Source organism: Nilaparvata lugens, chromosome 10 (assembly GCF_014356525.2).
Source record: "Nilaparvata lugens isolate BPH chromosome 10, ASM1435652v1, whole genome shotgun sequence".
Classification (NCBI taxonomy): Eukaryota; Metazoa; Arthropoda; class Insecta; order Hemiptera; family Delphacidae; genus Nilaparvata; species Nilaparvata lugens.
In genome coordinates, this window is record NC_052513.1 from 33,782,166 (window position 1) to 33,807,687 (window position 25,522).

General features: G+C 34.7%; 3 protein-coding genes across 12 annotated transcripts in view; 1 reads left to right on the top strand and 2 right to left on the bottom strand.

The window, feature by feature from the left end:
• The window catches only part of LOC111051684 (dentin sialophosphoprotein), a 57,257-nt gene extending 47,938 nt beyond the window's left edge, over positions 1 to 9,319 (top strand). For 3 of the 9 annotated variants that reach the window (XM_039436697.1, XM_039436696.1, XM_039436704.1), the window contains 2 exons: positions 55 to 4,048; positions 4,520 to 9,319. In XM_039436697.1, coding sequence (XP_039292631.1) covers positions 55 to 4,048; positions 4,520 to 6,608 — 6,083 coding nt within the window. In that variant the 3' untranslated portion in view covers positions 6,609 to 9,319. The remainder of the gene's footprint in view (positions 1 to 54; positions 4,049 to 4,519) is intronic. The other 6 variants (XM_039436699.1, XM_039436702.1, XM_039436700.1 and 3 more) reach the window with 6 other exon arrangements.
• Positions 9,320 to 12,377: 3,058 nt separating this feature from the next.
• Positions 12,378 to 25,522, bottom strand: part of LOC111051685 — a 96,392-nt gene continuing 83,247 nt past the window's right edge. For both annotated transcript variants that reach the window (XM_039436709.1, XM_039436708.1), the window contains exons 7-13: positions 24,855 to 24,922; positions 23,786 to 24,284; positions 22,187 to 22,280; positions 20,844 to 21,010; positions 19,760 to 19,903; positions 17,412 to 17,597; positions 12,378 to 16,358 (exon numbers count right to left, since the gene is read on the bottom strand). In XM_039436709.1, coding sequence (XP_039292643.1) covers positions 15,943 to 16,358; positions 17,412 to 17,597; positions 19,760 to 19,903; positions 20,844 to 21,010; positions 22,187 to 22,280; positions 23,786 to 24,284; positions 24,855 to 24,922 — 1,574 coding nt within the window. In that variant the 3' untranslated portion in view covers positions 12,378 to 15,942. The remainder of the gene's footprint in view (positions 16,359 to 17,411; positions 17,598 to 19,759; positions 19,904 to 20,843; positions 21,011 to 22,186; positions 22,281 to 23,785; positions 24,285 to 24,854; positions 24,923 to 25,522) is intronic.
• On the bottom strand, positions 13,853 to 15,319 carry LOC120353193 (putative mediator of RNA polymerase II transcription subunit 26). The gene has a single exon (XM_039436000.1). The coding sequence runs from the start codon at positions 15,317 to 15,319 to the stop codon at positions 13,853 to 13,855; it is 1,467 nt and encodes a 488-aa protein (XP_039291934.1).

Consider the following 25,522-nt stretch of genomic DNA (forward strand, 5'->3'; position numbering starts at 1 on the left):
AGTTTCTTCAATAATCAAATTATCTCCATACTCAATAATTCTTTGTTTTTGCAGACTCAAATGACAAAAAGTCATCAGACACGTCTGGCACATCAGTGAAAACGTCACGCAGCTCAAACAGCGGTGGCTACAAGCGTGAAATGCAGCCATGGCTGCTCACACAGTCGGCCAACAAAGACCACACCAGCGAGCACACGCGCGCCTATCAAGCAGCTACGCCCACTGACTCGCAAGCCACGCCCACCGACATGCAGGCCACGCCCACCGACTCGCAGGCCACGCCCCAGCTGGCTGACAAGAGGCCCAACACCGTCATTTTCACTGAGATGACCGCCGAGGAGGTCAAGACTAAACTGAAGTCTGATGCCGACGCTTATGAGAGTGCTAGGAGTAAGGGGGAGGGGGGAAGTGGTGGGAAAGTGGGGGGAGTTGACGGTGAGGGGAAAGGGGAAAATGATGTGAAGGGGGGTGGAAATGGTGGGAAGAAGGATGAAAGCGAAGGAAGTGTAAAGGAAAATGATGGTGGAAAAGAAGGAAATGTAAATGAAAGTGAAACTAGAGGTGCTAATGAAGAAAGTAATAAAGATGGGCTTGTTGAAAATGTAGATAAAGAGGGTGGAAATGGAGATGAAAAAAGTGAAAGTGTAGATGGAAATAGTAAAGATGGAAGTGATAAAAATGTGATGCTTGTAAATGAGGAAAATACTGATAAAAATGAGGAGAATACAGGTACAAAAGTTATGGATGAATTTAGAGATAATACAGAATCCACTACTGATGGTTATGGTGAGACCACCTACATCACCACAAATGACCACAAAGAGTCGACAACCGATTTTTCAACCTACAACCCTGAAATCAGTGATAAAACGATTATAGACGAGAGTACCAACCCCATCGATTTAGAGGACAACTTCATTCTGAACGATGCCTCCACACTGTACAACGTTGTGCCTCAGGATAACACGGAGAGCACCCTGGGATCTAGAGGCTTCACAACTGTGGGTGAGGATGAGACAACTACTGGCTCACCTGATTCGATGGAGTTTATCAGTACAGGAGTGACTGACAACCAGGATATGGGTCAGTTCAGGGACTATGTGAGTGATGGCTTGGAGGTGAATGAGTTCTCGACTAGAGGGTTGGAGGATGAGATGTCTACTGAGGGTCCTACTACTGAGGTGGGGATGGGTGAGGAGAAAAGTGGGGTGGCCACGACAACCCCCACAATTGTCTACCCCACAAGTACCACCGAGAGTTCCCTGAATACTTTGGAACCCACTGTAGGGGCACATGTAGTTTCTGAGGATGGCAAACAGGTTGTTGAAGATGGACATTTGGAAAAGGAAACTAGTGAGACTAAATCACCCAACAAAGCTGAGAATGTGGGAGAAGGAACAAAATCATCCACTGAGGAAACGTTGGATAGAGAAGTGACAAGCTTTGTGACAGAAATTTTTGGTGAAGATGCTGATGAAACTGACAGAGAGGAGAAGACTAAAAGAACACTTCTTCCAGAACGTTTGGACAGGAAATACACAACTGCCATCCATCCGTCACAAGTGGCTCATTACATTGATGAGAAGACAAAACTGGATGATTTCAGGCAACACAATGAGAACATGGATAAATCCAGGAATAACGAGGTGACAGAAACCAAGTACGGTATCATCAAATCTGTGTTTATTTCCAACAAAGACATGGATTCTCTCACTGAGGATGTGAATGGTAATTTGGATGGAATGGGTACTACCGGTTTGTCCACTCTGGATATTGAACAGAATGATGGGGAGAGAGTTAGCACAGAGAAAATCAGTAGCAGTGATGAAGTGGAAGCTGGGAAAGATGTGGAAGTCATCACATCAGATGTGGAATCCATGGAAGATGACGGAACAAAACAGGGAACAAAGGATAGTCTGATAAAGAAGTGTGACCCCAAGAAGAAGCAGCCAAAAGCGATAGGATCAGGCTCAAAGAAGAATGAGATCGGTGTGGGGGAGAAAAATAAGGTGAGGAAGGATGTGGTGGAGGGGAAAGGGGCCGTTGGTGGTAAAGGAATAGAAGGAGAGGAGATGCATAAAGAGGAATTGATGAAGGAGAAGGAGGTGAAGGTGGGGAATAACAATTCTAGTGAGGATAGTTCTAGTTCTTCTAGTAGTAGTAGTTCTGATGATTCAAAACCTGAGAGTAAATCTGATTCAAGCGATAGTTCGAGTAGCAGTTCTAGCTCAGAGTCTGATGATTCAAAATCTAAGAGTAAATCTAAGGATAGTTCAAGTAGTAGCTCTAGCTCAGAGTCCGATGACTCAAAGTCTAAAACCAAATCTAAGGATGATTCAAGTGACAGTTCGAGTAGCAGCTCCAGTTCCAGCTCTGAGTCTGATGAATCCCAGTCAAAAACCAAATCAAAGTCCGATTCAAGTAGCAGCTCAAGCTCTGATTCAGATGATTCAAAATCAAAGGACGAATCCAAAAAAGATTCAAGTGACAGCTCCAGTAGCTCTAGCTCTGAGTCTGATGATTCGAAATCAAAACATAAATCGAAGGATGATTCAAGTGATAGCTCAAGTAGCAGTTCAAGCTCTAGCTCTGAGTCTGATGAATCAAAATCCAAACATAAATCCAAGGATGATTCAAGTGATAGTTCAAGTAGCAGCTCCAGTAGCTCCAGCTCAGAGTCTGATGATTCAAAATCTAAGAGTAAGTCAAAGGATGATTCAAGTGACAGTTCAAGTAGCAGTTCAAGCTCTAGCTCTGAGTCTGATGATTCAAAATCCAAACATAAATCGAAGGATGATTCAAGTAGTAGCTCAAGCTCTAGCTCTGAGTCTGATGATTCAAAATCTAAACATAAATCTAAGGATGATTCAAGTGACAGTTCAAGTAGCAGCTCCAGTAGCTCTAGCTCTGAGTCTGATGATTCAAAATCCAAACATAAATCCAAGGATGATTCAAGTGACAGTTCCAGTAGTAGCTCAAGCTCGAGCTCTAGCTCTGAATCTGATGATTCAAAATCCAAGGACAAATCCAAGTCTGATTCAAGCTCTAGTTCAAGTAGCTCAAGCTCCAGCTCTAGTTCTGAATCTGATGAATCCAAGTCTAAAATAAAATCAAAGTCTGACTCAAGTGATAGTTCCAGTAGTAGTTCAAGCTCTAGCTCAGAATCGAAATCTAAGAACAAATCCAAGGATGATTCAAGTAGTAGCTCAAGCTCTAGCTCTGAGTCTGATGATTCAAAATCTAAACATAAATCTAAGGATGATTCAAGTGACAGTTCAAGTAGCAGCTCCAGTAGCTCTAGCTCAGAGTCTGATGATTCAAAATCCAAGAGTAATTCAAAAGATGATTCAAGTGACAGTTCAAGTAGCAGCTCCAGTAGCTCAAGCTCTGAGTCTGATGATTCAAAATCCAAGAGTAAGTCAAAGGATGATTCAAGTGACAGTTCAAGTAGCAGCTCCCGTAGCTCTAGCTCAGAGTCTGATGATTCAAAATCCAAGAGTAATTCAAAGGATGATTCAAGTGACAGTTCAAGTAGCAGCTCCAGTAGCTCTAGCTCAGAGTCTGATTCAAAATCCAAGAGTAAGTCAAAGGATGATTCAAGTGACAGTTCAAGTAGCAGTTCAAGCTCTAGCTCTGAGTCTGATGATTCAAAATCCAAACATAAATCCAAGTCTGATTCAAGTGACAGTTCCAGTAGTAGCTCAAGCTCGAGCTCTAGCTCTGAATCTGATGATTCAAAATCCAAGGACAAATCCAAGTCTGATTCAAGCTCTAGTTCAAGTAGCTCAAGCTCCAGCTCTAGTTCTGAATCTGATGAATCCAAATCCAAAATAAAATCAAAGACTGACTCAAGTGATAGTTCCAGTAGTAGTTCAAGCTCTAGCTCAGAATCGAAATCTAAGAACAAATCCAAGGATGATTCAAGTAGTAGTTCAAGTAGCAGTTCAGAATCTGAATCCAAAGGAAAATCCAAGTCTGACTCAAGTGACAGCTCAAGCAGTAGCTCGAGTTCTGAATCCAAAAACTCAAAATCAAAAGACAAATCCAAATCAGATTCAAGTGAAAGCTCAGAATCGAAAGAAGAATCAAAGAAATCCAAGTCAGACTCAAGTGAGGAAAGTTCAAGCAGTTCAGAGTCTGACAGTTCCAAGTCTAAAAGTAAATCCAAATCAGACTCCAGTGACAGTTCAAGTAGTAGCTCAGAGTCTGATGAGTCTAAGGAAGGAAAATCTGTGAGGAAGTCTAAATCTGACTCTAGCTCAAGTAGCTCTAGCTCTGAGTCTGAAGAATCCAAGTCTAAAACCAAATCAAAGTCTGACTCAAGTGATAGTTCCAGTAGTAGTTCAAGCTCTAGCTCAGAATCGAAATCTAAGAACAAATCCAAGGATGATTCAAGTAGTAGTTCAAGTAGCAGTTCAGAATCTGAATCCAAAGGAAAATCCAAGTCTGACTCAAGTGACAGCTCAAGCAGTAGCTCGAGTTCTGAATCCAAAAACTCAAAATCAAGAGACAAATCCAGATCAGATTCAAGCAGCTCTTCAGATTCAAGTGAAAGCTCAGAATCGAAAGAAGAATCAAAGAAATCCAAGTCAGACTCAAGTGAGGAAAGTTCAAGCAGTTCAGAGTCTGACAGTTCCAAGTCTAAAAGTAAATCCAAATCAGACTCCAGTGACAGTTCCAGTAGTTCAAGTAGCAGCTCAGAGTCTGATGAGTCTAAGGAAGGAAAATCTGTGAGAAAGTCTAAATCTGACTCCAGCTCAAGGAGCTCTAGCTCTAGCTCCAGCTCTAGCTCTGAGTCTGAAGAATCCAAGTCTAAAACCAAATCAAAGTCTGACTCAAGTGATAGTTCAAGTAGCAGCTCTAGTTCTGAATCTGATAACTCTAAATCTAAAGGGAAATCAGAATCAAGTTCAAGCAGTAGTAGTTCAGAGAGTAATGATAAAAAATCAAAGGAAAAATCTGATTCAGACTCCAAGAGTCACTCCAAATCAGGCTCTAGTAGCAGCTCGAGCTCTGAGTCACATGAGTCCAAGAAGAAGTCAGACTCTGATTCAAGTGATAGCAGCTCAAGTTCCTCTTCTGAATCCAAAGACTCCAAGTCACAACGGAAATCGAAGTCAGACTCTAGTGAAAGTTCAAGCAGCAGTAGCTCAGAATCCACTGAGCAGAAATCTGGAGATGAATTGAAATCAACTGGCAACAAATCCAAGAATGACTCAAGTTCCGACTCTAGTAGCTCCAGTAGTAGTAGTAGTTCTGAATCAGACGATAAGCCAAATGAAAAAGATGTGAAAACTAACGTTGAGATTACAACTGATAGCTCTATTGTTGTAGATTCAAAGCATGAGGCACCTCATACGGAGAAAGATGGTTTAGTTGATGAGGGGAAGGAAGGTGTTGTGGATGGTGGCTCAAAAAAGGATGATCACAATATTGGAGAAACGAATCAGAAAGGGAAAACAAATATTGGGAAAAGGAAACACAAGATGACATCTAATTTGATAAAAGAGAAGGATGATCTCAAGAACGGGCAGGATCACATGAATGAGGATGATGTGATTGTACTGGATATTACAAACAATAATAAGGAGACGGATAATATGAAAACTGGTGAACCCACCACTTTTCACCTAGATTTGTTCAATTTGAACGATGATGAAGATGATGAGGAAGGAGATTCAGGTAAAACGCGGAAAGGCTCCTCGAAACAATCCCAACGACCCATGATCAAAGTTATGGTGCAAAATCGTAAGAACCTCAACATATCCAACTCTCAGATAATTTTGACACCAGCCGATTTGAAGCTGTTAGCTGAGTACTTGATCAACGAGAAGATTAAACCCGCCGGTCAGAATCATGAAGATGATGATAAGGAGGCGTCAAAAACTAACAGTATTATAACAAAGTCGTTGATCAACAATGGGGATTTGACGATGGTGTTGAATATCACGACTATGAGTGATGTGGGAGTGAGTAAGGATGTCACAACTGAGGTGAACACTGTGACTGAGGGCTTTGATCAGAATGAGGTGGAGACTTTCAAGCCGTCAGATCTGATGAAGGATGACAAGAAGTCGGATAGAGTAGTTGTCGATGAGGTGGATTGTGGTGATGGTACCTCAACTGCTTCAACAACTACTGTTGGTGGGGGAAAAGGAGAAACGAAGGAAGGTGTAACTGAAGACCCTTGTGATGAAGAAGGAGAAGAAGCACACACTGAAACTGAAGTAGCGACAACTGATCGGTCCCCTGAAAGCACAGAGCTCCCTGATGTTCACACGACACTATCAGACGACCAGATTCTGAAAGGGTTGATCGATTTGATGAGGAAAACAACGGAATTAACGGACGAAGAATCAACTACTATCTACACGCATAACGTGAACCCAGAAACGTCAACGGAAACCGTTGAAAAACGACCCGAATCAACGACTAGACGAAAGTCGACGACGGACGCTACGAAAAACGAAAATAATGACGAAACTTCTTCGAGGAAAGTGAAGATCACTGATAACGAAGCTGGGAAGGAATCGTATACGGCGACGCTTGATGATAAGGATTTGCATTTGTTGAGGGATTTCATGAAGAAGCACTTGAATATCAAGTGAGGGGGTAGTTCTAGTCAAAATTTGAGTTAGGGTCGTTATTTTGCTGTTTTATTGTCTTGGAGTTTGGGAAAATTTCATGAGTATGTTCCTAGATATTGCTTATTGTAGGACCAGTACTTGTTATTTTAGAACCTTGACACTAATAATCCTCAAAATTATTTCAATATTGATGATCATGAAATGTGAGGCGTTTACTGTAGCTCAAAATTGTCTCACATTTAAATCTGATAAATAGGACAGTTATGAGAAAAGTAGTCTTGATTGAAGTTAGATACAGGAATACACATATTATGGATGATTTGTATATTATAGAGAAATATTTATATTTGTAAGCTCGATAATATTCCAAGTATAAGATCTGAATTATTTCTTTTTCGAAAATAAGATGATTTCTAAGCATCTTGAATTTGTTACAAGCACAGATAGAATCATTTATTTTTGTGATGTAACATATTATTTAGATCTATTCTCTAATATTTCATTAAATTGAATGTGATTAACGCGAAATTCAATTTTATTTTTATTTGAAAAACATACTTTTTTATGAACCGACAACTATAATGATATAGGCTAATCAATTCCAGGCAGCAGCTACATTATGACTATCATTTTTTTAGATTTGTCCTAAACAAATCTTTTTAGATTTGAGTGAAATTTCATTCAACTTTGTTTTTTTTCAAAAAACTTATTCTAGTTTGAATACGCGTTAATAACCAAGTACTGTTTCTACAATAAGCGTTTACAATGGAGAGTTATTTTTCATTTTGGTAATGATGTAAAATTTAAAAATCTAATTATTTAAAGAGTGTGGGTAACGAAATTGCGGAACCGTGAAGTTAGTTGTGATAGATTACATTAAAATGATAATATTCCACTGAAATTACCTCATTGCAAAATGATAACATAATATTATTCTAAATTATTGACAATAGGCTTTGAAATAAATTTCTAGATTCTGTGACGTATTCCAAAGAAGTTATAATTATAATTTTTTATCCAAGAGCAATAACTAAAATATCAATTACAATAAATAACTGTTTTGAATACTAGGTAACTTTTAAATTCTGAAAATAGTTTAGCTATTGATAGCTATATCAATTATAGTTCCATTGTAAAAAAATTGTAAGATTTTGTTCAATATCAAGCAGATATTAAGCACTTTTGAAAGTTTCAGGCTAGATACCCTAGTATGTTCCTCATTTATTTATTTTAGTATAAATATTTGTTTTAACAACGCAATCTATAATACTACAATCATATTTTTTTCTAGTAAGTATAATTAAAAAAGAGCTCAAATTAGTATGTATTCAACTACAATACAGTATTATGAAAATGCTTTAGCTTGGTATCATCATTGCATTAGATATTTTACAAAATTTTCTGTCATTCAAGACTCTTCAATTTAATATTATGATTTTAAAAAATTACGGTAACGTTCACTGACTTAAATTCTAACCTTATCTATCTCAAGCTTTCATGAACGCTGATAGGATAATTTGAATATATTATAGCATGTACCCTGATGCAGATTCTTAACTGTATATAGATTGATAAAAAAATTGTAAATTATTTATTTTAATATTTATCTCTTCTCAAATAAATGTGTATAATGTAGAAGACGTATGCAGAATAGCTGTATTGGTAGGTAATACTATATTCTATTGTATCCACTGTGTATTATAAATGACAGTATTCTTTACTGTTTATCGATAATTTATTGATAATTATCGTTTAATGTAAATAGTATTAAATTATTGAAATTTCGATCATAATAATTAATTATTTTAGTTTTAATAAAGCATTGACAACAATATTGCAATTTTGGAATACCTATTCAAGAAATTTTCCGTTCAATAAAATTCCTTGTTTAAAAATTCAGAATTTAGCTGTGTCCATCCACTCATTTCCAAATAGGCATAAAAACAAGAAAATTATTTTGAAAATCAATACGTTCCCAATGATTGGAAATACAATTATTTATTGTCTAGAAATAGTATTAATCTATTGTAATAAATAATATTGAATAGTCTAATCAATAAAAATTAATGTTATCTATTTAAGTGAATATATGGGTATTAAAATTTCAGTTCTCTTCATTGATTGATAGACAGTATTCTCTTTCAAGGTGAAAAGTGGAAAAAATTATTTATTTTAAATTTCTTGAAATTATAAAATATCTGAATACTTATTTAGTATGGAACTCTTGACTTTCATTACTCTGTGATAATATTATCAATGTAGTAATAATTATTAGAATACATAAGCCTGTATTATGAATTCTGCATATTGCTTAATCTTTATTGAAAAAAATCATTAAGATACCCTAGAATGAGCTATCAGTAAATTCAAGGTTAGGCTACATTGAAAAATTTCAAATTTTTCAACAGTTTTCAGTCTTATTTTCGAATTAGACTACTATGAATTCTTATTAGAAAAATTTCTTTCTCTATGAGTAAATATATATTTTATTCAATACAGCTTTGAAATGAAACTATATAATTATGTTAGTAGTGATTCAACAATAAATGTTATTCCTTTGCAATTCTACAATTTGAAGTAAATAATGTTCCATTACAAATATTCTGATTTCATCTTATTAGAAGTGTAACAAATTATGTACTATATGAGATACAAGTAATACAAATGGAGCTGATGTATTCTGTATATTATGTCAAACAATAAAAACTATGTTGGCGTTGTTAATTTTTTCAGTTCATATTATTTATTTCAATCATTGATAAATAAGTTATCTTTCTATTTTCCAAATCCATTCCAAATATTCAGATCTCAGTTGTTATTATGTTTTAATTACTATAAAATGAATAGAGCCTTTACTTTATCTTTGGATGGTCAGTTCAAGTTATACTAGAGTACACATATTTAGATAACTAAATAATAGTTATGGCTCTTGAAGAGATTTAGAGCTCAACATATTAAGACCTATAGTGAGGTCCACGTTATAATGACAGTATTTGATCAACTTTGGTTTTGCTATCCTTGTCTATCATTCAACAAAGCCGGTGGTACTATCCTTTTCTAGGTCCACAACGGTGCCAATTATGTTTTTGACAGTGTAGAAATATGATTCATTAATGCAGAGAATCGGCATCGCTATTCTTCTATCTTCTTCATCCACTGTCATTATAACGTGGACCTCACTATACACTTTTATAAGCTCTAAGACCTGCTTTTTACTTGAAGAATATTATAATTGGCTCCTATTTGCTGATTGCAATTGTTTGAACTCTTCCATCAGGACTATATAATGCTATATTCTTTTCTGTCCAGTTCACGGTTTTTTTTCGGCAGAGCATAAATACATTCAAAAGAAGATCCTCAACAAGATTCTTGTTTAAATAATTGTTAGAGTAGTTAAAATCGGTTCTAATCAAATAATTGAAACTTTTATTTTCATCTTTTGATCTTTATTTATCGCGATTCTATATCGTAGTCATTAGCTATTTCCAATTCCAACCCTTATATCCATGAAATTGGAAGATAGTAGTTTCATAACAAGTTTTATTGGAAGAATTTAGTTTTTAAATCTGTGGATCAAAACTGTTTCAGTTCGGTACACAATTTTATTTAAAAACTTTCAATTATTTCACTTCAACCGACTAACGGCGGTATAACCGTTCTCCCGGGGTAAGAGGAAATGCTTATCTCTCCTCTATCCTTTCTTCTACCCGATTCCTTTGCCTTTTCATCGTCCTTTTTCCGCCTGAGAGAAGTGAAGAAAGAGGGAGAGAGAAGAGATGCCGTAACAACGTCCCCTGGAAAATTTGGTGTTAATGAAGAATTGACCAGAAGGTAATTCAATAAATTTTATTCAGATCTATATGTTGCAGTTTTGATTGAAAATGAATCCTTTATATTACCTGTATCAACCGGTATATTTATATCATCGTCATATTTGATTTGATAATTTTCAATATGTTTTTGTTTTGAATCGCTTAAAAAGTACTGTAGCTTAATCTAATAAGTATTAAATTGAACTTTTTTAACACTGTTTGATGAAAGAGTTGAAGCAAGATGAATATCTTGTTTCGTAAGTTTCGGACGCGTTTCAATGCACGGAACACCATCTTTAGAGTACGATAGGCCTATAACCTTCACTCGATACCGGTACCGTACTGAATTTGTGAGTTTTGTTGAAAAAGTGAAATTGTATACTTATTGGGTTTGCAACGGTATACATTGGGTTGTAGTTTTGACAAGTTGGGATAACAAATTTGGAAGAAATATAACTTGGCACAGCAATACATATACAGTATTTACATTGGATATTATGCTGAATTTGACTGACAACATATTTGCCAATTTGATTGCTTTAGTAGTTATTTGAAAGTAACAGGTAGTGGGATGTATTACTATATCAAATATAATAACAGTATCAGTTGGAGTATAATAAATTACTGAACCACTTTTATTTATGTTGGCTACATTAACTGTGTGATAAAAGAATACGCTGTCTTCACAGCAATTTATTCTGTAATGAATACACTTCACTACCAGAGTACATAAGAATGTAAATTCAGAGTACCTCACAGTTTTCAACTTAATTTTATTTCTCATCATTCTAATTACCTATTTTTGTGAGAAATAAAAGTGAAGTTGAAGTGGCCTACTTTGATTTTTAATTTGTTTGTTAATAAGAATAACCCTAATACTTTCAGATTATTATAGGGACAATTTTATTGTGAAACAAAAGTCCTATTCTTTGCTGTAGGTATTTGGTGTACGGTACAGTAGATTATTATTTGAATGGTGCAACTTTTGGATTATGATTGCGTCTTCTTCAACTATGATAATTCCAAAAACTCTCTAGCCCTTGCCAAGACAGTGAATACTTCCAAATTATTATAGGGACAATTTTATTATGGGACAAAATTCCAATCCTTTGCCGTAGGTATTTGGTGTAAAATAGTACGGTACAGTAGATTATACTTGAATGGTGTAACTTTTTAAGTTGAATAGAATAAATGATTGCGGCTTCTTCGACTATAAAAATTCGAAAGTCTTATTATTCGAGTATGAACAAGGTTGTTGTATATTAGGCCCGATCAAGACATACTGGTAAAGTCCCACCTTACCTCTTTATGATGAATAATTATTATTAAACGAAAAACCCAATTAAATGATGCAAATCACCCCGAAGTATTTAATTGGGTTTTTCGTTTAATAATATTTATTCATTAATTAGCATTTGAACAAATGCAACTTCAAATTTAACTCCATCTGTAGTCTTTATGATGAGACAAAAGGTGACAGGCAAAATACAGTGTTTCATGGTAATAAGTAGGCCTATGTTTTCATTTGTCTGATCAAATAATAGGTCTATATGAGGTAAGGTGAGATATTACGACTAAACAGGGCCCAAGACACTAGACTTCATCAAGGAAACATCAATTCATTCATGTAGAAGGTAAATGTTGAGTATGTAGTAAAGATTATAAAAATATGAGTAAGGTAAACTAGATACCTAGTAGTGCTACGTTTATTGGCCTACACGAGAGTTGTCAACTGAGATTTCAGCAAATTTCTTGAAAAGCACAGCAAAATTTAACTTGTTCTCTACAGAAAAAATCTACAACTTTTTTTAAGAAAACTATTCGTAAACAAAATAATGTTGACTAATCTTGGTGTAATCGTGGCTTAAAGTAGTCTGATTCAATATAGGCCTACTGGTCCATGGTTCTATATTATAAAGGAGAATAATTTAAAATGAGTTATCAGGAGAATATTGAATAAAACTCAAGGCAGAATAAATATGATATAAGTGTTTAATCAGTTCACACATTCATACAAAAGTAATGGAAATGGCACACTCGATAATTTAATAGAACATGAACCAAAAATGTAAATCTATCTGAGGCTCTGATATTAATGATCAGAAAAAAGACAAATTTCCAATTCATTCACAAACGCAACTAATTATCAATATTTCATTAACAAGCAATATTCTAGAGAAATAATTATTTACAAAGATACATTTATTTATTGTTTTGTTGAACAAATAATGTTTCCTATAGCGTTGTGGATAATATGGAAACGGTATGGAACCTACACAAATCTGTATAGCGTTCATTCATTCAATTTTGACATTTTTCCGGATTTAATGAATGATTTAAAATGTTCTTCATAATATAAAAACATTATTCATGATATAAAAACATTATTCATAATGTGAAACTATTCAAGTAATATTGATGATTCGGAAAGTTCAACATTTTCAAACACTTATAAATTTTCTAGATCCTTAAATATTCGTAAACTAGATAGTCCGAGGACGTCTCAATAACATTTTTGATGATGATAATATATTGGAATAGTTAATAAAAACATCTTGATCTCCTATGGAGTTCAGTGAGATTATCACACTATACCGTATCTCAGAATAAACAATCTAGAAGTTTTATATTTAGGTTTTAGTTCTAGTATAGAAGTTTTCTCTGACCGCACACTCGATATAATTCACTGAGTATGAAAAATTACTGAGCTAGCTACAAAGAAATGAGAGAGTTTCAGTATTTTCTACAAGTTCCTATAAGTTTGTTGGAAAAAGGGAAACAATAGCCTAAATCTGATTTAATATACTGGTTAATATTGCATTCCTTCAGGATAACACAAAACAATGCATTAAAAATCGTTCAAAATATATATGTCTATGAAATTAAGTAGGTAGGCTACTTTCATAGATTATTTATAGTAGACCTTCAAAATACCAAGTACTTTTTGTAGTGAGGTTCACGTTATAATGGCAGTGTTTGATTAGCAATGGTATTGCTCTATCATTGTCTTTCATTCAACAAAGCGGATAGCGCTATCTCTTTCTCGCTTTGCTCTGTTGCCAGATCGTCTTTTAACAATGTTGAATTAATAATTAATTGATAAAATATTTCATCCTAATTATGTAAATTGATTATGAAATTATTGAAAATATAATTTATTGCTTAATAGAATTGATTATTTTAAACGAGAATGAACAATTATTACATCAATAAACCTGTATCAGCTACCGTCTTAAGAATGCATTGACAAGACAGAGGTTCGGCAACGTTTTTCTCCTATCTTTCTCCACTGCCATTATATATAACGTGGACCTACGTAGTAGTTACATTCAGGGTTGAAGAAACCTTTATAGTGTAGGCCTACATAAGTTTGAAGAAAAAATACTGGAAACTGACCATTTGTTACTATTATTAGAAAATGAGATCCACAGTTGTTTGTTTAGACTGTATTGTTCATGAGCAAGGCAATGGCCTACACTGAACACCCACCTCTGTACACATACACTCCAAGCACGGCCCCGACAGTTCCGTGATTATTTTGCCAACTCGGTACATTCTGCCATAGATATTACATCCGGCCAACTTCAGTAGACCGGTTACCGCACTGGGATCCGCTGTAGTTGGCTGCACTGCAGATATATGTTGCACCTCGTCATCTGTCACAGTACTGCTTTTAGCCGTTGTGCTACTTATTCTAGAAACAGTACCTGGTACCCTGGAGTATACTCCTGGTATTCTATTCAGCGGCTTGATGACACCTCCTGTTACGTTTCTGTTGCTACCAGGCGCACGGTTCAAAGCTGCATAACCGGTGAATTTATTCAATGTTCCATTACTGTGGTGGCCCCTTACACCATCAAACTTGTTACTTCCAAATTTATTAACGGTTCCATTACCTTTTGAACCATCAAATTTATTACCACCAGTTACCGAACTCCCAAACTTATTAACTGTTCCATTCCTCACGCCATCAAATTTGTTACTACCAGGAGTAACAGCTCCTGTTACATTATGTTTCGTTCCATTATTCCTGTTAGCACCACCTATTCCACTGGGAGGAATTCTTGTAATCGTTCCAGGTACTCTGGTCCTGTTACGATTTTTGAGGTCGTTTGTAACAGAATGAAACCGGTTGATATAAATGATTGGTTTCTCTGTTCTCAGTTTCTCACTTTCAATAATCTTATCAAGATCATCAGGGCTTAATCTCACTTCTTGTGGTTGATTTTCTTCTACATCAACATCGATTTTACTGAGATTACTGGTGGTCGTCACGTTTTTATGTGAGTTATTAATGATGTCCTTCACAGGTTTAGCAGTGATTCTGCTACTGAAGTATGTGTTTTTGACAGGGGAGACCTTCACAGGGGAATGTGTGGTGGTGGAAATTTTCAATGGTGAAGTTTTGTTGATGGCGGATGGTTTTGTTGTACTAGTGACGGGGAAAATTGGGGTTTTCAGGGAAACAGGTTTTCTTGAGGTTGAAGTTGAAGTGGGAGGTGTGACAGTTTCTGAGGCAGGCAACTTCACAGTGCTGGCCTCCGATGCTTCACTGCCGCTGTCGAAGAAAAACTTGAAAACACTATCTAGAGAAAAATTGTCACTATAATCAGTGTCCTCCTCGTTTTTCAATTCTGCTTCCGAGTCATCAATGTCATCAGAATCATCTGTAGAGAATAAATATGAAGAAGGGTCTGAGAGTTTTGAAGTTGTTTCCAGAACTCGAGGTGTAGTAGAACTTATACTTGATGTTCTGTGGTTTGTAGGATATGATGAAGTTACAATATTCCCTGTAGAAGATCTGTCTCCAGTTGTAGAAGAAACCTTATCATATTTGTCATTAGATACTTGAGGTAGGCCTCCATTCACCCCACTTCTCAAAGTTGATGTCTCAGCATTTTTATCCGATTTAGAAGTCATTCCAACTTCTGATGAGACAGATTCGGTTGAGGTGACATGCGTCTCAATTTTGGAGACCACTCCAGCTTTGGGTATTTCTGAAAGAATATCTAGTTTAGAATCAATGCTTTGAACGACAGTTTTCGATGGAGCACTGGAGAGAAACAAAGAATCAAGTGGATTTTCTGTTTCACGATTTGTATCAACATTTTGAACCACAACCTTAGATGGAATTTTAGATAGTTCTATAGTAACTTCATGTGGAGAAGAACCATCACGGTTGTCTCCGTCAATTTTAACATGTATTGGTTCTGTCCTTGTTTTATTAGATTTGAAAATAGGTGTCAGATATATTTCTTCTCTATTTTCCTCACTACTTGTAGCAAAGCCTACATCGATTCTATCAATTCCATCACCAACATTATTTACTCCATTGCTGACGCTCCATTCTCCATTATTTCCATTCTTTACTCCATTGCTGTTGTTTCCTGTTCCATTATTATTGTTCGATATTCCATTGCTTCCGTTACTATTGTCCTCAATTCCAGAAGCTCCATTCCTTATCCCACTGATAATGATCCCGGTTTCAGAACCTCCGTTCTTTATTCCATGACTATCGTTCCCAGTTCCAGAACCTCCGTTCCTTATTCCATTATTATTGTTTGATATCCATTACTTCCCTTACTTTTGTCCTCAATTCCAGAACCTCCGTTCCTTATTCCATGGCTGTCGTTCCCTGTTCCATTTTTACCACCATCTTCATTTACTCCTTCATAAGCCCCTGTTGTAATAGATGGCAACGAACTCGTACTACTTCCATACTGTTGAGTGGTCTGGTCCCACAGATGTATTATTTCGCCGATTAGAGACGGGAGATCTGGAGCCGGTTCGGTGCGGATGACGTCACGGAATGGATCCGGCGTGGAAACGACGCTGTCAGCTATTGTGAAGGCTGGCAGGTTGGTGGTGGGGGACGAGTAGTGCGGCGCATGCGCGTGCGGGGGTGCCGGTGTGTTGATGTGCTCGATTACACGTGTGGGCGAGTCAAGGTCGTTTGTGCCTGGAAACCAAACAAATATACAGTTTTTATTAATTAATTAATCAGTAGCTTACATAGTGCTAGTCACAATTCTAATTACCGGCAATCAATGAATACAATCAATACCCAATGCTATTAATCAATACACATGAAATAGGTACTGATTAATCAAAGAATACAATTCATGGAAGTATTCTACAATTTTAATAAAATATACTTAACAAATTTACCAAATATTGATTATATTTGTAACAAAGGTTTGTTAATATATTTTTTTACATTCAGAGAAATGTCAAATGTAGGTATCAGTTAAAAATATTTCTGAATTATTGATCTTCTTCTATCGATAACAAGGCTATTAGAATTCAACAAAACCTACTTAATTACCTTGGTAAAAATCAAAAAAATGTCATTGGCGCCTTCCAAAAATTATCTTGATTATTATATTATCCTTTACATAATATTAATTATTCTACCTGCATTCTTTATGTGTTTCCATCAACATTATTATATTCCATCAATAATAATAAACCAATCAACTCAACTACACTTGTTCATATACTAGGAGAACTTTTCAATGTAGATACATAGGTGAAAATAGTGTCAAAAGGATAGAAAGTGGTGAATAATTGAACATACTTCACCTCCCTCAATGAGCATAAAACAGGGAAAGGCTACTATAAAATAATATGAAGTTTCTTAAAGCACAAAGCACAAGTTATAATTAAACTGGAAAAATTATTTCATTTCTTATTAGAGAAAAAATGACAGTTAAAAAAGATTGTAACTCATTCCAATTCAGGTGCAAGACACAAGAAGATAGTGAAAATAGTTCACATGAGTACTTGGGTACTATATAAGTAGTATTCTTGACTTGAAAAGAAGTATTGTGATTGAACAAGAGATTGATAAGGAAAGTGGTAAAAGATATTTTGAATCTCATATTAATAAAAAATGAAGAGCTATTTTAATAAATATGTTAAAGTCGAGAAAAATGATTCACATATTTAAAATATTGGATTTTCAGAATTTTGATTTTGGATTTTTGAAATTTAAGTAAAAACTGAAACTCACCACACACAATACGGCCACAACATCCGACGGTCGGATCACGTACCCTGCTACACCCTGGTGGGGGAAGGGAGCATTTGGGCTCCTGGCAGACTACCTCCCCATAGTAGCACATGCATGTGTTGCAGGACACAGGCTCCCCCACCACCTCCCCCGAGCGGTAGCGTTTCCCGTTGTGGATGCACATTTCTGGATAACACACATCCAAAAGTAGATTAATATCGTTGATAATTTGGTACAGATTATTGGTTATGTCACCTGGTCATACGGGAAATATATATGAATCATATATTCATCTCATATTGATCAGGATTTTAGAGTTTTCAAATGAAAAGTTAAATGAACAGTATTTTGTCTTTGAACAATCTTTGTCATCGACAGAAAGATTGTTTATTCTATTTGTTGTCAATATTAACGTTAGCTTCTTTCTGTTTCTAATAACAAAACTATCGCTTGTGCGACAGATAGAGATATGTACTTGAAATGGCTTTCATGTTTGGCATTGACTGAGTTTATATTAATACCCAAAATTTAGCTTTTGGGGCAAAGTTCGTTCGTTAGAACTTGTGAGTAAAGTCCGGCTGTTCTGGTGGAAAGGATAGATTTTGCTCTTGTTTTATAATACAGTTTTCATGTCGCAGTTCGGACAGTTTAAAGAGAATTGTATTATTGAATAAGACGGGATCTGAACCAATTTCACTAGATCAGTTATTTTGATTTTTAACGTCGCGTTTCAACCAGTGGATGCCAAAGGGGGAAGCCATTTTCAAAAGATAGGTGTTATCCTTTTTGAGTTTTCTGTTTTAATTTTTCATAACCACAAAGATTGTATCTTTATCAGCAAGCAAGTGGCTTTCCCATTAATTTCATTTTAATATTGTTTTCTTATAATAAAGTAATCTTGATTGTTTAAATGTAAATATATGTTAAAGATTCATTAAATTATATAGTAGATTGTTCACCTTTGTTTCATCTTATAACCACCAAAGCATATTACATATAGTAGTTCTTTTCCCACCATCACATATTTGATGAAGGCATTAGTTTACATAGTTGTTGAAGGCGTCTCATCTTGCTTACAGTTATTACACTACACGTAGCTAAATAAGCTTATAAATTCATTAAATCTCATACAGGATAAATCTTATAAGCTTATAAATTCGTAGCTAAATAAATTCATTTATTGTTCTCCATCTCATTTAATGACAAAAATACGTAGTGGAAGAAAAAATAGAGAAGTCCCTTCTTAGCAGGCCCTGCTAAAAAAATAGCCCTTTCTATTTCTAACACAATTTTGAAAAAATATAGCCGAACTTTCTGTCTATGCCAAAGGTTCTCCATTCAAAGAATAATCCTGAAGAAATTAATGATCAATTTTGAAGGTTTGATAATAAAGCCAGTAAACACAAATCAATGAGAAAGTTTCATTAGAATATTAAAACTAATTTGAAAATTGAAGCCGGGAATTACACATTCACTGTCACTTTTATAGTGAAACTTTTGCATAATTTATTATTGAAATTGAGATTAGACTAGTATTTTCTTCCATTTTGTAGGTATTTTGTAGGTCTAAGTACATTTCTGGATAGCGATAATAAAAATAAATGATACTCGTTGATAATGAGTGTCAATAAAATGTGTTTATGTATAAGCTGTTATAGAATACCATATTCTCATCTTTTTTTCGTTATGGCTACTCTTGAATAGAAATAAGAAAATGAAATCTAAGTTTAATTAAAATTGTTTATTTACGACATGTTTCGGCTATTATGCCATTATCAAGTAATTGAATTTCATTTTTTATTCCTACCATATTCTTCTATGAAGACTTGAAATATTAATTACTGTCTCTACAAACCTTCAACAGGTGTTTAAATTGATGACAGTCCCTTATATTACTAACAGATGTTATATTGTACTAAATTACATTCGGTTTGTACAAGACAAAAGCTTGCGGCTCTGTATGTATTTTATTCGAATTTTGGAAAATAGATAAACTGTAATAAATTAAAGCCGTGTCCACACTGAACAAATGTTCGACAAACATGTTTGTTGAAAAAGTTTGGAAAAATTTTATTATGTTTGACAAACAATGTTTGCCCGTGGCCAGTGTGGAAGCGTCACCAAACAAAATATTTGTAAGTGGGAATAACAGGTTTTGTGTTTTACAGCTGTCAACACTGAAAATGTTTGGAAAAACAGTAATTTTTTGTTTGACAAACAATGATTGTCCAAACTTTTTAAAATGTTTGTCCCTGAGCTCCTCAACAAACATGTTTGCCGAACATTTGTTCAGTGTGGACACGGCTTAAGAAATGTTGTCCGTTTGATGTAAATCGCACTATACTCACTTTCCAGGTTGGCAGTAGGTGATGGCAAAGCTTGATCAGCTGGTGGAGGCACAGTTATCTCAATGTTGAAGCCCACTGAGTGATAAGGACCATCGTAGAGAGGGAGAGGGAGATCCAGAGGCGGCTCTTTCGGTACAAATCCACCTGTCAACCAATCATTGCGGTTAGTCTCATTTTTACAAAATTATAATAATGAAATAAAACACACATTTATTGACTCAATCGAATTTTTAAAATTATAACACTATTTTTTGAAGCTCAGACCAATATTAGTAATTATTTGTAGGGAAATACAATCAGAAGCTATTGAAGTGAGATTCATGTCATAAAATTAGCACCTTATTGATATTGGTTTGCTATCATTGTCAGACAAAGCAGATAGACCTATTTCGGACTATGTGTAACCTTATCTCGAAGAACAAAGGAGAAGATGTACAGGACAAAAACCGGTCGTGACATGGAGATGAAACATGGACAATTTTGAACAAGGATGAGAGAGCTTAGAGGTCATTTAAGCTCTAAGAAAGATGTTCAGAAGGATATGGGGACCAATATGCGATGAAGGAATCTGGAGAGCTAGGTATAATAATGGGATTGACGAAGCGATTGGAAGAGGAAATATTGGAGGAAATTCGTTCCATAAAGGCAAGAAGAATTGAATGGTTGGGACATGTGGTGAGAATGGGGGAGGAGAGAAGCCCATTAAAATGATTATTGGAACTAGGAGAAGAGGAAGACCAAGTAGAAGATGGCTGAATGATGTGGTAGATGATCTCCGTGTGCTGAGAGTGGCGAACTGGCGGAGGAGAGCACAGGAGCGCGGTGTTTGGAGGCGCCATGTTGAGGAGGCCAAAGTCCACCCAGGACTGTAGAGCCAAATAAAGTAAAGTAACCTTATATAAATTTGGAAGAGGAATAGCGCAAGGTTACCTTATTTTTCTCTCCCTATCATTTTGATGGTGTACTTATTGTATAAATCAATAAAGAATAAAGATAGCTCCATCCTCTTCCAAATCAACTGTTGCGAAATTGATTGCAGGCTATGAAGAATTATTATTCATTATTTATTGAAATACCGTACTACCTTCAGTTTCGGTAGGAGGTGAGAAGCGGTTGGTGTGATGATTGAGTTTGTAGTAGGGCGTGTTTTTGCGCTGTTGTGTTGGATGCAGTGGTTTGTTGGCGTAGTTGACAGCACTGCCTGTGTCTGTCTTAGCCACAACTGCATCAGCCGCCACAAATGGAATGATTCTGCAACATGTCAATTCAAATCAAATCAAAGTTTTCATTCACAATTCAAACAATTGAGGGTCTTGCCAAACCCGTGGGTTTTTAGGCGGGTGTCCAGTTACAAAAATGCTAGTAAGGAAAGTTAGATAAACTTGGACAAATAATATGACACTACAAAGATTTCAGTATAAGATTGAAGGAGACACATTTAAAGTACAAGAAAAAAATAAGAAACTACAGATTAAACTTTGTTATTAGTAAGTTATAAAAAATTAAATCTTCTTGTAACATCAATAGACTTGAAAAATGTTGCTCTCATAGTTTGAAATCAGTGATAAGTCAGGAGGTTTTAGTGAAGACTAGCAGGAAACCCGTGCTCCGCAAGGATCTATTTTAAAACTTGACGTAATGAAATCTTGAAGAATTGAAATCAGCCTATAACCATCCTCGGTTAATTAAGAAACTATATGCAAAATTTCAAGTTAATCAGTCCAGTAGTTCAGATGTGATGATGCGTTAAACATAATATTTTCCTATCCCGTACGTTTATAAGCCAGTTCTTTCCTTTATTATAGTATAGATTATAGCAAAATGAAATGTATTTTTGACTATTCTTAACTGTGTATATGTTATCTAATAACTGATTTTCTTCTATACTATTAGCTACATTATTGGGAGAAATCCTGTTTGCTTCCTTGTTTTCATAAATAAATTATTCTACATTAGCAACTGATAACATGATTTTTGATTAAATATATTGAATTACTTCACGAGAGAATTCACAAAGCACGGATTATGCACGTTTAATCCAAGCATTTGATCAGTCTAGTTTTCAAACAAAACAGTATTTTCATTTTCAAGTGAAGATTTTTCCTAGAGGGGCAATATAAGGAGGGTTTCCTTAGTGATCTTTTTAAAAAGTAAATCGATTGCCAATTACTTCAGATTTTCGACCAAAGCTCAATAAGAGTTATTCTATGTCATTTATTCATTTTGGTATTATTTGTGTAGTCTATCGTGTAGAAGTCACACTCACGTAATATGTTTTGAGAAACTAATAAATTGCCAATCGCTTCTGAAATACAGTACTTTCATAGATCAGAAATAGTTATTTAAAAATTTACAATATTATTCATTTATTTCATATTGTATAATTATTATAATTTTAAAATTATGTTTGTATGGTGATATACTCACCTGAGATTGGGCAATGAGGGTGGTAATGATGACTCATTGTAATCATAATCGTAGTCCTCACTAGGCTCCTTATTTTGAGTACTATTTAGGATAGCTGCAACAATGATATTGTGTAATATAAGAATAATCCATAAAAGTAAACACAAAAAATTAAAGTCGATGAATCAGATGCAAGAAAATCCTATTGAGTTTAATAACCATAATCCGTAACATTACGTTTCATTGTATTGACGTCAGATTCGTTCATTAGTTACCGTTGTATTAATTCCGTTTGGATGATATATTTATTCAAACATTATTCTTCAAAAATCAATAATCTGATTTTAAATATTGATTATTATAGTATGTATTTTTACTAATAATTAGGTGTCATTGAATTGTATGGTTCATGTTAAGGTGCGTACAGATTTACGCGCCGCGAACAAGAGCAATTCACTTTTAATCAGCTGACTATATCTGTATTTTTACAGAAGAGGTAAAATATATAGATATAAAAGCTTGGCATCAGCTGATTAAAAGTGAATTGCTCATGTTCGCGGCGCGTAAATCTGTACGCACCTCTAGATTATGTCACAATTATTGGAGTACATAATATATAAGAACAAATCATTCAATTTGGATAGAAAGGAATAAAGCTGCGTTTACACCAAAGTTATTAACAAAATGTTTATTTTCCGTCCTTATAGATTCTATTAAATTGAACGAAACTTGACAAACACATATGTTCATCATGTGTATGATAAGTTATGTTCAATCTAATAGAATCTATAAGGACGAAAAATAAATATTTTGTAAATAACTTTGGTGTAAACGCAGCTTAACATTCATAATTTTGTAGAGCTGAATAAATTGAGATTGAAAAAGCTGCAATAGCCTACTTCATTTGTTAACCATCCTTGTGAGTGACTAATTAAAATGATGAGTCTTAACTTATTTAAATAAACTAATTATAGCATCTAGGCTTTACATTGTAATATTACGAAACATATTTTCAAATTTCTAGGTTCTCCAGTAAAAAATACCTATCTGAAGAGCCAGTAGAAGCTCTGTAGCTCTGTGTGAAAGGAAATGGATTGGATTCATGGAGCTGAGTGGGTGAGTTTACATGATCCTTATATTTTTCATGAATAAACTGGGCAAAATTTTATAGAACTATATAAAAATTTATAATCTCTTCTCTCCTATTAGTTAAACTGTATCGTTGTGGATATTTAATGAAGTGAGATATAACATTTATTTTAATAAAACAATATAAAATCTCATAGCACCCTTTATTTTTAAAAAAACTTTAAAATAGTCTAACAACAAGTTTCGGTGATATTACACCATCGTCCGATTTACACGATGGTGTAATATCACCGAAAACTTGTTAAACTATTTCAAAGTTTTTTAAAAATAAAGGGTGCTATAAGATTTTATATTGTTTTATTAATTAAAAAAGTAGCCCATTCAAGTGAATTGTTTTATAACATTTTTGTTTTCCTTTTTTAACGTACTGTTATGCTATTAGATATGTCATTAAGGCTCTTACTGGAATTTGTGGTTGAGTCTGTTTACATCGGATAAATAAATGAATTATAAGTAAATTAAAACAATTACCTTCTAATTCCGGTGGTATAGCCTTCATAGTAGTGGTGGTAGACGACTCATTACTTTTCAAACTCTCAGCCGTTGTATTATCTTCATTTCTAATAGTAGACGACGGTATTAAAGTCGGTAGAAAAGGTTCTCCTGTTGTCACTGGATCCAATGTTGTGCTGTCAACATCGGTGGTCGATATTTCACTGGAATCCATCGTTGAACTGTAGTCGACATCGTAGACTGATGTTGTCAAGTCTTCTGTTGTCGAATCGTCTGTTGTCGATGCGTCTGTTGTTGTGACGTAAACTGTTTCGGTGCGACTTTCCAGTGTTGTCAGATCTGTTGTTTCGGTTTCTGTTGTTGAGTTGCTTTCTGTTGAAGATTTTAAGGGAGTTTTTGAGGATTTTGAGTTTGTAGGGAATAAAGTCTGGGCAATGTTAGTAGAACTGTTCTTGGTTGTAGACGGGGTGAGTTCAGTTTCTGCTGGATGTGATTTTACTTCCAACGCCGAACCTACCTGTGAAAAACTGTTGTTAGTTTGATTCGATTTTGACTATGAGGTTCGGTTTTTAGAGCACTTATTAATCTAATTGACAATTAAACTCATAGATTTGACTGTCTGTTATGTTTATCAATTGTCCTAGAAATCGGGCCTTAGATAATAGAAATAATATATTTAAAGAATGGAATATAATAATTGTTTTAATATTCACAATCAAACTCATAGATTTGATTGTTTATTATATTTATTAAGCGTCCTAGAAATCAGGCCTAAGAAAATAGAAATAATATATTAATTTAAAGAAATATAATAATATATTGTTTTTAATATTCAAGCACAAATGAGACCCAATTGTAAATAAAAAATACAAGCCTTCTTTTCCAAAAAGTCTTCTCTAATTGGTCGTCGTGAAATTTATCAAAGAAGCCGTTATAATCTAACCGGCTTTTGTGCAACTGGGCCCTAGTCTTCAACATACTGAAGAATTTTCTAATATCAATCAGCTCAGATGTTGAATGATAATGATTGTTTAAAACAAAGTAAATCATCATTATTGTAATATATTATTACAATATCAGTACTCACCGTTTTATCTTCCTTGCTATTATAGTTTCTCGTTTCTTTTGGCATATCCTCGTAGATATGTTGGCTACCTGGAAATAGAATGATTCTGTTTAGCTTTGAAGTACTATCTGTACAAGACATGAGTACAAGTTCAGTACGATCTATGAAAAATGCGAAACTTTAGATACATAAAGTACTATCTGTATTGTACATCAGTACAAGCTTGAGTATGAAAAATACAAACTCTCTTGATATAAGAGGATGAAAGAAATAAATTGAGTTCCACTAACATTTTTAGCTGATAGGACAACAATGTAAATTGGGAAATTGAAGAGTTCAGGCACCAGCTACGATTACATGAATGAATGGTTGCATGTATTATGTATGTGGTTTAAACCAGCAACTGAATATCCGTTGCTGGATATTTAATATACTTTATCTCCGTTTAAACTGAGATAATGCATAAGGGACAAGTAGATCAATATTGAAATAATTGGAATGGATGAGGCTCGACCAACATTTTAGATGGTTGGATATTAGTCCAATTGAAAATCAAACCAACCAATGTTCAAATTTGACATTTGTACTATCTGTGAAAATTCAGTGATAAAATTGAAATAATTTAAATCAAATTGAAGTACTTTTGTGAAAAAAATCATAATGAAGATAATTAAATAAAAATTGTAATA

Coding starts and splice junctions, on each gene's coding strand:
- LOC120353193 (XM_039436000.1), bottom strand. CDS start 15,319: ATGACTTCTAAATCGGATAAAAATGCTGAGACATCAACTTTGAGAAGT.